The sequence below is a fragment of the Cyprinodon variegatus genome, unplaced genomic scaffold (assembly GCF_000732505.1).
Source record: "Cyprinodon variegatus isolate N-32 unplaced genomic scaffold, C_variegatus-1.0 Scaffold2, whole genome shotgun sequence".
NCBI lineage: Eukaryota > Metazoa > Chordata > Actinopteri > Cyprinodontiformes > Cyprinodontidae > Cyprinodon > Cyprinodon variegatus.
In genome coordinates this window covers 1,293,367-1,311,382 of record NW_015150455.1, presented here as the reverse complement: position 1 = coordinate 1,311,382, position 18,016 = coordinate 1,293,367, and the positions used below count along the sequence as shown (strand labels likewise).

At 37.5% G+C, this 18,016-nt stretch overlaps 1 protein-coding gene across 4 annotated transcripts in view; it reads left to right on the top strand.

The window, feature by feature from the left end:
- Window positions 1–629: 629 nt before the first annotated feature.
- LOC107081914 (pleckstrin homology domain-containing family G member 4B-like) overlaps window positions 630–18,016 on the top strand; it is a 47,132-nt gene continuing 29,745 nt past the window's right edge. For 2 of the 4 annotated variants that reach the window (XM_015370281.1, XM_015370273.1), the window contains exon 1: window positions 15,765–15,833. In XM_015370281.1, coding sequence (XP_015225767.1) covers window positions 15,765–15,833 — 69 coding nt within the window. Of the gene's footprint in view, window positions 836–7,700; window positions 7,852–15,764; window positions 15,834–18,016 lie in introns of those variants that run through there. The other 2 variants (XM_015370290.1, XM_015370299.1) reach the window with 2 other exon arrangements.

Genomic DNA, 18,016 nt, shown 5'->3' with positions numbered 1-18,016 from the left:
AACTCAAAAACAATGTATTATTGTTGTTTTCTGTATTTTTCAGATTATCTTGGTCTTATATAAATAGAAGGGGAAAAAATGCAATAAGAGACTATTATTTTTCAAAGTATATTCTGTATTGGAGTTTTGTTATCCCAGAGACATTATAAGACCAACCTCTTTTTTTCTGTAAAGTTCAGTTTGGGCTGCTGTTGCCAGCGCTGCTGTTTTTAATTTCACCCTGCAGTTTCAAAAAGAGCAGATTCTGCAGTTATTCCAGGTATTTACAGCAGTGAAGGAGGTCACCTGCTGTCACTCCTGCTGAACATGTCTGTTACATGTGATCACACAGATTTAAAAAAAAAAAAAAACAGCACTAAAGCAGAAAGTAATTCAAAGTTGGCCAGTTCTGATGCATAGAGGTAGATTTTTTTATAGGGGTTGGAATAATAGTTTCTTTGTGGCTTTTAGTAATTGCAAGCCTGGGCTCAGGGGGATAAAAGCTGCTCCTCGTCAGTTCATGAGGGATTTTGCAGGGGGGGGGGGTCCCCGGCTGTGACTAACAATGGCAGCTATGAAAGGAGAGGGGAGGGTCCCTCTGATGCAAATATCTACTTTATTCGGCTTGGGGGAGAACCTGCACTGACAACAAGCAAATTCCACCCTAAAAATGGGAGTTTGAGCGAAGAAGGAGACTTTTAACACCTTTTTCTTTTCTTTTTCTTTTTTTTTTTTTTCCTCCACCAGACAACTGAAGAGGTTTATAAACATTTCCAAAACAAGAGGAAAACGTTTGAGGAATTACTTACAGGACCTAAATGCACCTGCTAATGGACAAAACTTCCTAACAATAAAGGTAAAATCTCCAAATCCTCTGTTTGGACTTTATTTTAAAACTTTTCATTCCAGGCACTGTTTTAATCGCTATTTCAGTTTTATTAATAGTTTTGCATTTATCAAAAGAACTTTTTTTTTGCGTAAGTTTCCCAAAGAAATTCGCTCATAATGCTAAAGTCTCTCCTTTCCACCCATTTTCTTGGTTTCTCTCTGCAGCTATTTAGTGAGGCTGTCTAAGGAAAACCTGATTATTTTCAACCCATCAATTCGCTGGCTTTCATTCAGGACATGCATAAAAAAGGCTTTGCTGCATAATAGATCAGTGGGAGCCTTTCTGCTTGTGAGGAAAACTGAAGGGAATCTCATTTTAATGTCGGGAATGGTGAGCGTGCAACAACAGTTTGATCAGGGCTTGATTTAGGATGTTTTGGGCCCCTGGGCTACATACAATTTTGGGTGCCACGCATGTTTCTTTTAGTAGTTTAACATCTAGACAAGGCTTTTTATAAATATGCATAAATCAGGGAATGACCTTATAACTAAAGTTAAGTCAAAGTACAAGTAAAAGTTGTAATTGATACCATGCATATCATATTTTTTTGACATGTAAAAAAAAATCAAATGCATGAGCAGGTTAGCTTTTGAATAACATTTATAAAGCCCATGTGTGCGATGCATTCTGCTACAGAATCTTTGTAACATACATTTTGCAGCACAGACCAGATATCAAAATGTACCTGCTGTTACACTAACATGTTTGCACAGATGAGGTGACAGTCATTTTCACCTGGCCGACAGTTAAAACTGGGGTCAATTGTCTTAGTAACACATGAACAAAATAACCGACTGTTCGCAGCAACGTGTTTAATTTGGAAATTGAATTCCCACATGGCTGATTCATCATCATAGCAAAAGCAGTGGAGCTGGTCCTGACGCAGCAGAACACTGTGAATTTATCACCTAAGACCCTAAAGTATCCACTGAAAGACACCGAAATACGGGGTTGGTCAGTGGGCATCATAACTTTAAAAAGAGTTTTTGGTTTTAATTCCAACAATGCCATATTTGCAACACATGCTGTAAAACAAGTGGGGAGTAAAATGTAATGAATAAGGACCACTATTTTTGAGCTGCTAAATTTTCTCTATATATTTGATTATGTTCCCTCAGTTTTTTCATGTCCTTTAAACAAATTTCCTTAGATTCAACATCCCCTTTTATGACTGCATCTTTTCCATAGGGGTGAAGAAAGCACTACTGGGAGTAAAATGCTACTGTAAAGTCCCATCACATCCCCCAGAGAGACATGAAAGCAGACTCAACATGGGGCCTTTATCTAAACAATTGCCCCATTCTGTCCCGCACCCCAACCCTGACCAATCCCCACGACCCCCCCTTTCACAATTTCCACTTGATTAAGCCCTAAGCTGGCCAAAGTTGAATCTGGAGGGAAAATGGCTCACTAATGATGACCCTCAAGTCTGACGTGAAAAGGGGAAACTGCTCAAGCTTTTTTACTTAGACCTGCTTTGCTGAGAACTTAAAGTTTATATGTGCAGTTTCTGTATCGCCCTCTTAACAATAAATTAAATCCATCTTCTCTGATTTGAAAGCGCTTTTGTTGCATTTTATGTCTTTTAATTTCAAAGCCAACCTAACTAGATGCTTAATAGTGATATTTTGTCATAGTTCTTAATCTGTATTAGTAATGTAAAAAGGTTCAAGCCTAATGTCGTTTTTGAGAGATAGGCCCAGATCTTCAGATATTGTTTTAAAGTGAAACATTCAGGTCGAGATCTATGTCATTCTGAACTGTTACTTATTTATTACAAACAGTGTAGTTTTAGTACTTGACATTAATTTTTCACAGCTGGTTTTCCCCTTATTTGTAAGCAATTACCTCTGTTGGTGAGAGTAAGCAGTGGCAGTCTGCAGAAAACCCGGTGCATTCTCTGTATGCTGGTGAGGTTGCTGGGCAATAAGTAGTGCTGGGTGAAGGCTTCTTTTTGCTCTGCAGGCTTTCCCCCCTCTGTTCTCTGACTGGATATCCCCCACCTCTGCTCTCAGCTTACTTTGTTTGCATACTGATGGATGCGAAGAAAAAGATGATTATTAACCAGCATTGTCATTCTGATACCCAGATGCATATGTTTGTAGACTCTTTGTCGACTATTTTAACCCATAATTGGTCTAGTTTTTGGACTTATGTTGTGCAGATAAGTTTATGCTGTCCACTAGAGGAGGATATTGTGCAAGAGCTAAAAAGCCTAAAAGCATGTTAGCAGTGTTGTGTTCACCAGTTTACAGCTAATTAGCTCCTGAGATTAGTTTCTCAGTAAAGGAAAGATATAATAAAAGAAAGAAAACAAGATTTCTAAAACAGAGATGTTGACCTAGTTAAAGGAATGCCCAATTTCTGTGGCATATAGTCTTCCACAGTTCAGGGGTCCCTTTTTATGAATTATTGCATCAATGCAGTGTAACATAAAGGTAATCAGCCTGTGGGGAAGTGAAGCGTGTGGCGATGCTGGAAGTACCAGCAAACAACTTTATACTCTGATTAACATGTTTCAACAGGTGGCCTTTGTCATGATAATGGAATTGATGAAGTCCTAAAGACCTGTTGGGCAGAAAAAACAACAGTTGTTTCCTAGAAGGCCATTAAATAAAAATCTAGGAATTATATCCTTTTTTATTCTGTAAAAATAACATTAAAAAACAAAACAAAAAAACATACCTTTTATGTGGATATTTATTATATATGCAGGCCCTAATTATCAAAATGCACAGAAATAATCACTTGAGATATAAAACTTAACAACATAAACAACATATGATTTTGACTCGCTGAATGCTGGAATATGTTGACAGGCAGGTTAAGAAATTAAAATTAAAACACCCTATTTAAGTAAGAAATCTACGATTTAATTTATCATAAGAGAAACTATATTATAGACTGAGGTCAGACACCTGAGATGGGTAAACAATGGCATGATAATAAGGCAAGTCTGGGTATATTTGCTATTTTTTTCTAATTTGTTCCTCTGTTTCATCCCATTTTAGACCTATACACAAACCATTGTCTTACTCCATGTACTTAACCATGAGGAATTTTGGAGATAATGTAATGTTTGAGGTTTATTAGGACCAAAACTGATTGATTTGTTAAGGCAAAGACAGAGGTTAAACTTACAATGGGATCAGGACCAACAGGTCATGAAACACAGATGAATAAAAGGAATCATAATAGAGCGTTGAGAGCATCAGAGTACAGGGCTCTTAAATAAAAGTATAAAGTAAAGAGCAGTGACTACTTCTGAGCTTAAAGGGGCCTACTTACATACTATGACTTTACGTATTTCTACATAAGTAGTTAAGTCTGGTTGCAGCTTTCATAGAAGGTCTTCTGCTAGAGTTATCTCATCATGTTGGCTCATTATTTTTCATATCTGTGTTTAACACTTTGGTTTTGCTCTGTTGGTGAACCAACGGGTCTTTTTTTTTTGCTGCACTTTAAAATATGAAATTGTCTAGAGCTGTTCTGGGAGATTTCTTTTTGCTTACACTCGTGTATACAAAACGACAAAATAAATCTATCTAAGTCTAAGTTTTTATATTTACGATAACTAGACCATGATATTTCCCATTCTCGTAATGAGTGAATGAGGAAGAGCGCTCTAGCCATATGACTATGGGAAAAGCAATGAAACTGTGCAAATGCAGAGTGGAGGTGCCTGTGGCTCAAACTAAGAGCATGGTGCCGCCACGCACTTTCATATCTATTCGTGCAGTTTAACCTAATCATAGTATTTTAGAGTGTTATTCTGATCTTATTTTAAATAGACCTCATAGGTCTTTTGTCCAATAAAAAACAAACAAGAAATTTTGACAGCACCCCCTGTTCAAAATTACTTCCAGCGGCCCTGCTATATGGAGTCCGTTTTTAGGAATTTTTATGGGCTGTGTTTACATTTCAGAGTCAGTTAAACGTCTCAGACAGCATCAGCCTATTTAGTCCCAAAGCTGCAGGATTTCAGGATTCTATCACTGCTGCATCTTTAAACAGGAAGGAATCATTACTCCAACAGCAACCCACAAGTAGAATAAACAGTTAGTTTACATAAAAAAGAGGAGGAGAATACAGCAAAAACTGTTCTAAAAGATCTTATTTCACAGAATATGCTATTTCCAATCTAATAAAAACAGAAAAGAAAACAATTTCAAAACATATCCCATAATCTACTTAATCTATTAAATATGGAAATTATTCATGTTTTGTAATTTAAACATTTTTGCCTCTTGTAAGAGTTTAGAATATGATTTATTTGTTCTATTTAGTAAAGACATTTGAAAGTGCTTCTGAATTACAGTATAAAGCTTCATCTTTCGGAGGATCTCCTCACCGACCAGCTGCCTCATCCTGATAGTTCCTGTCCTCAGGAGACAGGTATAATTACAGCAGTGGAAACAGGAAACACTTCACCCTCCCTTTCGTTTGCTTCACCCTCTGTCTAACTCCCATGTCTCTCTTCTGCTTCTTTAGAAGTGCGTGTACAGGTTATCAGGTGCAAGATGCTGTAGTGATTCAGGTGGTCCGGAAGAGAGGATGTGGTTTTATCCCCAATTTTTAGATTATGATTAAAGGGAGTAATACAATGAAAAATCAGTGTTAAGACATTTTAGAAAAGGTAACTTTCTTCTCTTTGTGATCTGTGGATTTCTGGCTGTTTGAAACCCCTTAATGATCTTTAGGCTAGTGGTTCATATTTCATTTCCATGAGCAGATTTAGGTGACTACTGTCTTGTAGCCATTTCCTGTCTTAGCTGAATGGCATTTTTGTTTTCTTTACTATTTCAAAGAGGGATAGACCTATGACATATTTGTACATATTTGTACAAGACAAACCTCAGGGAGTCACTGATTACCATTTTAAAATGATTAAACAAGAGTAGTCACTCATAAATTGCAGTTAAGCAATTTATACACCCTAAGCTATTCTATGTATGTATGTTTTACTTCTATCAGGAGTCTTTTTTTTTTCCTAGATATTGACTCTTGGCTAATTCTCTACACATCATCTGCCACGTTGTCCTCTTTGGTCGTATTTTATTTTAATAACTGTGAGAAATGTTAACAAAGAGCTTAATTGTACTACAAAGGCCAATGAAAATTAGTAGTCATTTAATCCTAGCCATTGTAAAATCCAGCTATTTCCATCAAACATTGTTGTAATCCCCGTTTGAAATAAACTTTTCGGAAATGTGAAAAATTAATAAATTTGATCCAAATAGAGCAGCAATGAAGCAGTCCTGGTTCACAATAAATAGATAGATAGATAGATAGATAGATAGATAGATATATTGTTTCACATAGACATATAGTATTGTTATTAGTACTTTTAATAGTTTTATAGTCATACCGACCACTCTAAGAGCTTAACTAGAGCCCTGTTCATCGTTTACGGTTTATACACTGGTATATTATAGGGGGGTGGAGGCCATAAAGCCTGGAATCCTGAGGATCTGAGTTTGAGCCCCACTCACACAGACTGCCACTCTGGGTCCCTGAGCAAAGACCCTTAACCCCACACTGCTCCCCGGGGGCTGCACAATGGCAACCCACTGTTCCCCAAGGGAATGGATTAAATGCAGAGAGTTAATTCCGTTGCTTTGTACTTGTGACGGTGTAATGACTGTAAAAGCTGGAAGAAGATATGCAGATCGGTAGACCACTTGGGGTCCAGTAACTCTATTTACAACAGCTATTTTTGATATAAAAACCTGCTTTGTGACCTAAGAAAGTGTAATATGGAAGCAAGATTCATAAGAAGGCAAATACCTGTTGACAGCATTGAAGCTGACAAAGATACAGTCAGAAATATATTTAATGTCATCTATTTGGTCTGTTCTAATAGAAACCAATCATTCATGTTAATGATTACATTCATTTGCCAGATTTCTTAATGTTAAAGGAAGGAGGAAGCATGAGGGAGCATTTAGACATTCTTCAGGCACATTGCCTTTGATTTGACCTCCACTGATTCATTTGTGCTCAATGCAGACCCGCCCTCAGTAGTTTGGTTCACTGTGACGGATACACCAGTGCAGCCTTTAATTTCTGCCTCTTCCTACAAAGATTAAAGGCTCTATGAGGACCAGGTGCACATCTCATACCAAATTTCAGCTCCCTGTCGTTTTTCTCTCTTTTTAATGTCACAAAAATGACAACCTGTTGCATCGTCCAATGCTTCTCTGGAAGGAAACTTTTCTGCTCACTCTTCTCTGTTTGCCCTCCAATATGAAGAGTTCACAGAGAAAAAAGTCAACACCTTTTTTGATGCGGAGGAGTAGCTTCCACCTTTCCCCCCTTCCCACTGTGGAATGCACACCTGGAGGTTTGCTGAGTGGCTCAAGTAATCCAGATAACAATGCAGGATGGCGTCTGCTGCAATCAAAAGAATTACAGGATCTCTACTATTATCATAATCCTTCATTTTTCGGACTTCTGCTGGGAGGATTTAAATGCAATAAATGTTTTGTTTCTTTTGTTTTTACCAGTATTTAAAGGGAATTTGTGAGAAGATTTGTAACTGATTTGCAAAAAACCAATAAGATAACGAGTCTAAATGTTTGGACGCTTAGATTAAATGCAGTGTTTGGAAACCTTTCTTGTTGACACGGCAGGTTAAGTAAAAAAAGCTCTGGTTTGGTTTCCTTTCCTAGAGCACACACACGGGAGGGAGATGGGAGCAGATAAAACACCAAAGAAGGTTACGCCCCACTGAGGAATTGTGATCCCTCAAGGGTGGGGGGGATTGGGCTGGGAAACCTTCTGCGTGGCTAGCCTTAACAGTGTGATTCCTCCTCCTCCATCAACAAAACAGAGCGTTATTGATGGGACACGTCAGGTTGCTGCAGGACTCGGATCCTGGGGCCAGTCTTCCCCTCTGGTTGGCCAGCTGTCAGCTCCTACGTGCCCAGATAGTTGGAAACTCCTTTGCTGTCAGAGACCTCAGAGCAGGACAGTAAAGAGAGGTGAGTACTCAATTTTCTGGGGGGCAATAAAGGAATAACTTCAGCATGTATGAAATGATTGGCATCAGATTATTTGACCAAATTTGGTTTCAGAATTTAAAACATAAAAGATAAAGAAATGTTGTCTGAATCCTCAGGAGTATTTCCTATAAATTTAGGAAGATGCATGTTTGACTTTAACACCTCTCACATTTGGAACTTTGTTTAAAAACAACTGATGAGGCAAACATGTCTGTGTTGATTTTACAAAATCCAAGATTAGTGTCCGTCATTTAACTTAACTCAACCCGTTGCTCCCTGTGGTATACTTAAGGTGTTAAAGAGAGGTAATCTGTTTCCCAAGTTGGATTACAACACTTTAATTACAAGGATTACTCGCTGTAACCTGTTTATTATAAGGAGTGAGTCTTGCCTCAGCACACTGCTTGGTGTCATTACATTCTTCAGCGTATTAATACTTTGTCAGCATGTTCTCCTTGACTCTGTGAACCAGCCTGAAACTTGACCTGCCCTCCTCCAGCCACCTGTGTTCGCGCGCTCAGGGAAAACACTGGCTTTTGTGTCTGAATGAGACATCAACACCCCTTTTTTTTTTTTTTTTTGAGAGTTCGGGGGAAATGGGGGGTACATCCGTGACAGGTGGCACAGTCTTCAGGCAGGAAAGTGCACCAACATGGTTGGTTAGGCTGTCAAAGAGAACAGCTGTAGCACACTGCTGAGGTGTCGCTGCTCAAAGTCGCTTTTCTGATGGATACTTCAGTAGGTGCCTTAGAATGTTCACAGCAGCGCGCCCATTTTACTATAATCAGAATAACGTAGAGAGGACTTTCAGTCAAATTGAAAAATGATTGACATTTCTTCTGCTCTTATTTAGGCCTGTCATGAGGTTTCTTTGGACTTTGGCTGCTTCTTCCACCCATTTTCACTCAAAGACCTCTATATTGTCTCTTTTTAAGAGAGAACATTTTTTGTTTCTATGCATTATTCCTTTTTCTCTGCAAAAAGAAATGGAAAAGCTTTGAGCAATTCAGATTTATATAATTGCTAAATCTGTCTATATATGATTGCCCTGACTGTGCATTAACTGGCTCTGTGTTTTTCAACTACGCAAAGATGACTTTTCAGAAATAAGCACTGAATACACGTAACAATTTTATGTATAACATTATAATATTTGTGTGTTAAATTTGTATTTTTTAAAGATTTTTCTGAATTAAAGTAAATTATTCTCTGATAATTGAGAGATTTAATTACTCACTCACATCTGGTGAAAGAGTTCTAAATTAATAAATAATATCAATTTGAAAAATATCTTTTTAAAAATTTGATTTTTTTTTTTATATGTTTCTGTTTAATGTCATATTCTTCTATTTACCATCTCTTAACAAATTAGTTTTTGAATTGGCAATTCACTAATGATTGAACCTTATTGATCATTTCAGGTTCTTCCCCATGATTAAAAAGGTTCATAGCATTCAAACTGAGAACTCCTGTTATTATCAGGCTATGAGCCCTTCAGCCTGCAGCATTCATCTTGAAACATCTGTTTGTAAAAAATATATATAAATCCTTCATTTTCTGCAGATCCAAAACTTACTACCACTATTAAAACATGTAGCATAGTTTCTCTCTTTCACGTCCTTATAAAAATATTAAAATGATCACTTCCTCAGTCTTCTCCTTGAATGCTTCATTTCAAACTCAGAAATGTCAGCCTTTCAGTACACATTAAATGCATAATTATTCAATTTGATCCCTCAACCAACCCCCAGGTGGGAATAGATATCAATGTTTTGTTCTTGTTGTTTTGTTTTTGATGAGTCCTGCTCTAGAACATCTTAAAAAATATGGTCTGACAAGGGTGAAGTACCTTCACTGAGTTGGAATTTACACTAAACAATTGTGAACCATTGTTATAAAGAATAGCGTTTTTAAAAAATAAGTGCACCTTGCACTACTTCGTAGTTTAAGTTAGGGCTGAAATAATTAATCGGATAGATCGATTAATAATCGTCAACTAATTTAGTAATCGATTAATTGTTAAGTAGAGTATAGAGATTCTAAAACGGGCCATTAGCCGACAGAGCAGCCCACTTAGGTCAGTAATTATACCAAGATTGTTTAAAAAAAAGTATATAAACGTTTTGCAGTTTAAGATTTAAATTTTGTCTGTCAATATGCCCTATCCAGAACTCCTCAAGTTGAAAAGTTTTAGTTTCACCTGGTTTAATTTCGTGAAAAGTCTACTTTAAGGAACCTTTTCCTATCTGATTATTAATTGATTAATTGAAAAAATAATTGACAGATTAATCAGTTTGCAAAATAATCGTTAGTTGTGGCCCTAGTTTAAGTATATATTTTATCATCCTGCTCATTTATGGGATAAAAAACATCCAAAGTTCAAAGAAAAATATTCAATTTTGATTTTTGAAACAAAATCTCTTTAAATACAGCATAAAGATTGTAGGACCTGGTTATGGTCTGGTAACATGTTCAGTTCCGGGGATGTTTTATTGCAGATTTGAACTTTGCAATGAGGCGCAGCTCAGCCTCAGTGTTTGGGTAGCTGTGCTAATAAAAACCTAAACAGCTCTCCAAGCATAAACCAACCTTTAGGGTTACAGTCCTCATTGGGGAATGTTTTAAACTGTCTATCAATAGTGGTGGGGAAGGGTCAGAGGGGGCAGTAAGTGGGGCTGTGTGAAGCTGGACCATGATGGGGATGTGAGTTCTCAAGTCTGTGTCAGGCTGTCAGGTAGAGAAGATGACTAGATTTCTTTGTCTTTTATATTTAATCTTCTCTTCCCCCAGAACAAAATGAGCTGCAAACATAAACCTATTATGTTATTATCTTGAGATTCTCACAGCAGAAACTGTGATTTAAGTGTGATTCATGGAGCTGCTTTGATCAATTAATCCTAGGATGTTTTGGTGGATAATTTATTCTGGAGCTATTTTTCTTGTAATTTTATAAGAAAAAAAATTCAATGTTTTGTTCTATTTTTATTTTATTTGATAACATTTGAGAACATTTACATGAATTACTCTTACTACTGCATGTTTATCCTGAGTCGTCATAACCTTTTTTTTTTTTTTTGGACAGGTTACATTTCTCTTTCTTTTTTTCCCTGTTTTCATTATATGATGCTTTATGTTCTCTGTGCCTGAACTTTGGGGGTTCAAAAGTTGAAGTTTAAAGTTTCTCTCACAGCCGTTGGTGGGCTGGTTGGCCTTATGGGAGTGGTATGAAGTGAGCTTGGAAGAAAGTGTCACATTCCACAGTTTGGTGCATGTTTGCATTAGTTTGTCACAATGACCATCCATCCATCGCTCTATTAAATCCGACCTATATTTATGAGGTTGCTCTTCTTGTCTAAGGTTTACCCAAACCGAGTGTGAAGCCTTTTGGAAGCTAAAGTTCTCTGTTCAAGGTTAAGCACCATTAATGAAGATATGGAAAAGATATGGATTGTTTTATTATTGCAGCAAGACTAAAAATTTAGAAAAATTAAATCTTTAACTTTAGTACATTAAGAAGAAAAGTTGTTTAGAAAAAGAATCCTTGTTTCAGGTTTTGTTTTGATCCAGAAACAAACTTTTATAAACGCTTTAATAGCAGAAAGACCAAATATGTTGTATAATGAAAAGTGATGTAAAGATACATCAACTTCTTAAAGTTGATAAAAACAGATTTACCAGCATCTTATTTCTCTGTAACATAAGTGGCACTTATCGGCTAGTGCTTTACAGGTCCTACTTCCTCGGCCTCCTTGAGTCTTATTTTTTTTATCTTTAAGAAGTGAAGATGAAAAACAATGAAACTGCAGCTCCTGTGTCATCTCACTAATTTGTCTTTTATCTGATCTCATGCCACCCCAGGGAGCGCCCTATCTGCTTTTTCACATCACATAAATATTGTTTACCAGAAGCCTGCGTAAATACGGCTATTTTAAACCCAGTGATTGCTGGTGGAAAAACAACAGGAAAGGTTTGACTCCGTTGGTCGTACAACGACTTCAGTCTGAAACAATCTTGTAATTTTCGACAGAAAAGGAGATTAAGATGATTCCATTGAGGAATATTTTTGAACTTTATGAAAAGATGTGACAAACATAGAGTAGATCAGCAGTCCTGCATTAAGGATCCAGTTTGCTAATCCCAGGGAAGCGTGGCTTTCTGCTGACCTCAGTCACCAGGAGTATAAACACACTGATGCTATCTCCTGTGACCACAGAGGATATGTCCATATTCCTAAAAAAGACACCGTAAGAAGTGGGTAAACGCAGACAGAAGGAAGTTATTCTGGATCCTCTGATGAAAACAGGTCTTTTTAAAGGCATTTCCTGTCTCTTACACAAGTAATCCCTCTGAAACTTTTTCTTCAACCAGATAAAAGCATGTGATTGTATATTTGTCTTCAAATACTCTTCCTTGTTTTTCAATTTCCTTGTTTCTTATAACTTTGTTCAATGTGCTTTTTGGCTGTCCTTATTAAACAAAAAAGAAACAACTGTGTAAGCGAGAGAGTCTGAAGGAAAAAAACGTGAATCATTTCTCCTTGTCTGTGTTTTATTTAAGAGATATGATGCCAGACTTTCTTGTGGGCTGTTAGGGAGTTTTAATTAGTTTGTTTATACTTTTTGACCTACCTCCCATGAAGCAGCTAATAAATTATATTTATATATGTACAGATATAGATTATATCTCTTTGTTTTTAACTCCTATGCACTTTGTTTAAAACTATTCTTAATCAGCTATAAACGGCATTAAAGCCAAAGTCAAAAACTAATTATGCTTTAACAACCAAAACTTCTATTGCTTAAACAAGTATTGCTGTAAATAGTAAACAAAGTGAAAGACAAGAGAGGGTGAGTCTCTTTTCTCTAAATCTATGATTGTTTTCCTTACCGTTCTGTGCCTGGTTCAGTTCTCTCTACATTTATATAAATATTACTACAGTCAATACTACAACTGTAAGTTCTTTTTCATTTTACCCCTACTAGTTTTTTATGCTTCTGAAAAGTCAATTCAGTCAACATAAAAAAGTATTTTATTTACTTTAAAAAACACCTTAAATATTTACAGCCATTTAATGTATTTATTTACTTTTATATTATCATTCATGAAAGTGTTGACATAATTTGAATGAAAAGCCCTTTGTCTGACATTTGTGTTGATGAAAAATGCATTAATGGTTTTTAAACTGATACAGGGAATTTTGCTTTCTTTCCAGAAACAGGCCCAACTTTGCATTTTTCACTAACGGCACTAATCATTAAACGATTAATCGATTATTGCAGTAATCGTCAACTGATTTAGTAATCGGTTCATTTAATGGAGTATAGAGACTGCAAAACATGCCTTTAACTGAAAAAGCAACCCACTTAGAGCAGGAATTATACAAAGATTTTCAAAAAAATAAGTAAAACCTTTGCATTTATGATAAAAAAAAAAATTTTTGTCTGTCAGTATGTTCTATCCAGAACTCCTCAAGTGGAAAAGTTTTAGCTTCACCTGGTTTAATTTCGTAAAAAGTCTTTAAGGAACCTTTGGCTATCCGATTATTAATCGATTATTCGAAAAAATAATCGACAGATTAATCGATCTGCAAAATAATTGTTAGTTGCAGCCCCAAAGTTAATCTCTTTCCTTTAACCCTTCATCACTAAACAATGCTATGAAACATAAAGACTGATAATGAAATGACTTTAATTTGGTTTCAGTTATGTTTTTCTAGTATTGCTAGTTGCTGGTTCCTATTATTAGATCCAAAAATCCATTCAAAAAAAACAATGCCATCACTTATGATTCACTGTCATACTGAAAATATTTTTCCAGAAAGGCTTTAGATAAATGTATTAATTTCTCCATCTCTAATTCAGTTTTCTTGCGATCTACTGCTGATAAAGGGGGGATTGAGCATTGCATCATAACAAATCATTGAATATTAAGTGTTTTTACAACATTTGCAATATTTTTCCCATCTTACATCTAGTTTTATTGTTACCAGTAAAAATGAAAGCAATGCTGAACATAAGTTTTTTGTGTGCTATATTCAAAATGGGTACCATTAATGCAGTTTAAATCTCCATTTTGCAACTTTCTCTTTTGATTGCTAATGATAAGTAATAGTCTTAAGGTGGGTCATTTATTTGCAGTCTGATTGGGGAGTGTTTAGACCAGTGCGCTTTTGCTCTGAGAAGGTTGCAAGAATCCATTTCGATCCCCACAGCCTCCACTTTGGGTTTCTGAGCCAAACCCTTAACCCCACACTGCTGTGTGGTCGCCACATGATGGCAGCCCCAAGGGGATGGGTCAAAATGCAGAGAGTGAATTTCCCCAATGTGGGACAATAAAGGGATTTACATAAAGTGATCCCATAAGGACTTCCTGTGATAAAGCTTGGTAAATATAAAAGCTTTACACCTGTATGTTCAGACTTTCATAACTCCTCTCCAATAGGGTCAGAAAGGGATTAGATGGGAGTCTAAGACTAAGATCTGCTCGACCTAATTATTACCACTGTGTTTTGAAGGCTTTTTTTAAGTATCTGGAGCTCCTATCATTTCTTTATATTTTACCTTCAATGTGATTCTATTCCTTCCTTTTGTATTTTCATCCAGAATAAGAGAAGATAAACGGGGGGAAAAAATGCTATTTTAGTGTTAATTATAGGTCCTGTCTTTGTCCAAACAGAATACCACTCCAGGGAGGAGGACTGTATATGTACATGAGGTATGCCTGTCCTCTGTTTTCATAGAAGATTATAGAGTGCAAACAGACTAAAACAAGACAAACTTGACAACCTATGATATTATCACGAAGCATATTTACTGTTATATAGGGAACCTGCCATATTTTTTATTAAAGAATAAATTTCATTGGATACTACAGTGTCTGCTTGAATGACTGTAGTTGGTGACAGTGTGTCTCCTTGTTTCTCTCTACTCATATTGTTGTCTCAACCTTTTCCTCTAAATATAAACCAACCTAATTAGCTTTCCTCACTACTGTCTCTGTTAAAACAGGCTGAATTCATGTGATCTTCACATTTTCAATGCACAAGGATCTCCTGTGTTTAGGAAGCAAATGGGAAGAGGCCATTCTTCAGGTTGCAGGTTTTTTTCTCAAATTTTAATGCTTTCTGAGTCAGCACCCTTTTAATTATGTCGCAAGTTGGATGAAATTATTAAGCGATGTCGTCTGATTATAATCTAGATATTGAACAACTCTGGCCAGCTTAAAGGCTGAGCGTTCCACCTTGACGATATTGAAGGGGAATGCTTTTATATGGAGTGACCTGAGCCTCTGCTCCTGTGCTGATCTCTTCCTTTCTTTTTTTCTTTTTGAAAAGCAGCAGAATAGGCTGAAACCCAGGTCCATTTGTATTGTGGTGACAAAGGGAGACCATTGAGGCAAGAGGGTTAGCTGGGAGCTGCTGGTTGGAGGCAGGGGTGGTTAGGGTTATATGTGTGGGGGAGTTCACAGCAGAGCTGGTCAGAGTCTGATGCACACTTACTCTTTGAGTGTTATGGCTCGGAACGAACATTTTAAGTTAAATGCATGTTTTTCATGAGTGATGAGCTGCAAGTTGCTGCATTAGTCCAGCTGGAGGAGGCTTCAGTAGCGGAGCAGTAGCAACAGGGCGGGGGAAGTTGTTTTGGGAGAAGAAAGGGAGGGTGAGCGACAGGGAATCCAGCGCTCTGCCTCTCTCACGCTCTGAAGTTTAGTTAGTCTGCTCCAGCTGCCGACTGCACAGCACGCAGGAAAAGAGGCAGAAAGTCTGCAGACTGGGGGTGGAGAAATGGATCTGACCCTGGAACAGTTGATATCATGAGCGTGGAAGATCAGATCTGCATACTGGAGTTGATTACAATATTTATTTATGTTTTGGATTTTCTTCTGGTGCCTAAATGCTGTCCCAGGAGAAAATGCACACCCGAGCGAAGTCTCGCAGCTGTGATAACTACCTGTGTATCAAGGTATGAACTTAAAACATCAGTTTTATAGACATAATTCTTTTATGGAGCATTTTCTGTCCTGTTTTTTTCTGAATTAGTCTTAAACACTGCTTAATTGACGCTGTTTAATAACTACAGCCCAGGCCTGATTGTAAACAATCCCCAGATGGATGTTTTTGTTGTAGCAGTGCACAGACAGCTGATATTTTGACTGCTTGCTCTGTAGCCAAAACATACCTTTCAGTTTTTTAAGCGTGCAATATGTGAACCTGAAGGAGGAACACCCCTGTGCCTGAAGTTGATTTACTCTACTCTTCACTTTACATGAATATCCATTGAATTTGATCTATTTTCTTCTTTTAAATATACATTTTCTTACTGCTTGAGGGTTATATTACTTTTTGACACAGAGAGAAGGCAGTCAGTCTCAAATTTGCTTCCTCCCTGGGATGTTGCTCTTTTATCAGCCCCTCAATTGTTTTTGGAGTGCACACATTCTATATTTACCCTGCTAAGGTATCAGCAGAGTTTGTGAGACCCCTTTGTCTACGTTGTTACCTCTCATTGCAGCTCAGGTCAGTTAAAGGAACCTCTTTTCCTCTTTCTTGTAGAACTTATTATTTACAAAGCCATAATGGAACACTTGAAGAACATGTGTTTTTATGGTGTCTATCGTGGGGTCTGTGTGGGGACTACATCCTGTCAGTCCTGTTTACATCCTGTTGGAAAAAGTCATCATTTCCAAACAGCAGACATAAGTCAAGTCTTCCTGATAAATACTGTGGGAACTTGTCAGGAAAAGTAACCCAATAATATTACTTTGAGTATATGGGTTAAACATTAAAATCACTTTGACTTTTTCTCATGGTATCATGACCCAGATTTGATGTGATCAATCAACAAAAAGAGGAGCACGGCTCTGAGTTAGAGGATAGAGAATGAATGGTGCTAACTTATTTCCTATATAAAGAAATGCATGATGCTGCCACCACCATGTTTTGAGTGGTATAGGTGCATTTGGAAGCCTCCCTTTTTTTGCTTAGGAATAACATAGTTTACAGCCTTTCTACTTGCAAGTTGCCATTGAAAGCTATCATTGCAGATCTAAATTGAAAAGGGCTGCTCAATGCCGGGGGTCTAACCTGGCTCCTTTGTTGGCATCCAGGCACCTGGCAGAGCAGGGCATGTCTGAGCATCCTGCCTGCTTTCATTGGCTCTGCTGCCTTTCAGGGCTGTTAGCAGGTTGGTTAGTGAGCAGCCAGTATGAGGGCTTCGGGGCTCTCCCGTTTCACTCCCCTGGTGACTTCATGCTCCACTGGAGTCCTGGTAGGCAACGTCTTTTGTGTCCGTGACCCACTAAATGTGTCGGTGACCACCTCGTGTTCTGTCTCTTTGATTCTCTGTGTCTCTCAATTTTCCTAGTTTCACTGATGCACTCCTATGGACACTACTTTAATTTTATTTTAAATTGCTCTTAAAGATGCAATATGCTAGAATAAGTATCTAAAATGAAAATAGAGTAACATTTTAGGTCCTATTTTTCCTTCAGGTTTTACTTTCATCTTCTCGCTGTGTGTGTTCACCTCGCAAACAGCTGTTTTTACCCACTGCTCAGACGATACCGTCCCACCTGGAACTCAAACCCAACAATTACCACCTCGGCCCTTCATCACATAGCCAGTAGTTTTACAAAGACCTGGCATCAAAAAGGGTGGGACTTCCCACTTTGCTCCCATCCTGGCTAAAGCTCCCAAGCCAGACACACACACACACACACACACAAACACAGACACACACACACACACACACACACACATACACACAACTGCATTCCACTGTGGCTAGGAGTGAACGGGAAGTCCAGCTTTGATGGCTGTGCTCAGTCCTCTTGCTTTAGATATCCAGATATGTTTTATTCTTTCTTTTTTGTGGTCAAAGATGATGATAGGAGCAAAAGCTTAGTTTCCTATAAACTCTGAAAGGTATTACCTACAGAGAGATGAGCTAATGGGGAATCATCATCATTATGTTCTGAAGCTTCTAAGTTTGTTGCATTTTGTTGATTTGCACATAGAGCCACTCCTGCACGATGAGTTGTCTTTGAACTGTAAATGAACTCACATTTCTACTCTGTTAAGTAACTGTACTTCAAAACCCTTCATCTTTCACCAACACATTTTTTCTTTCCTTTGAAACCTGAAGAC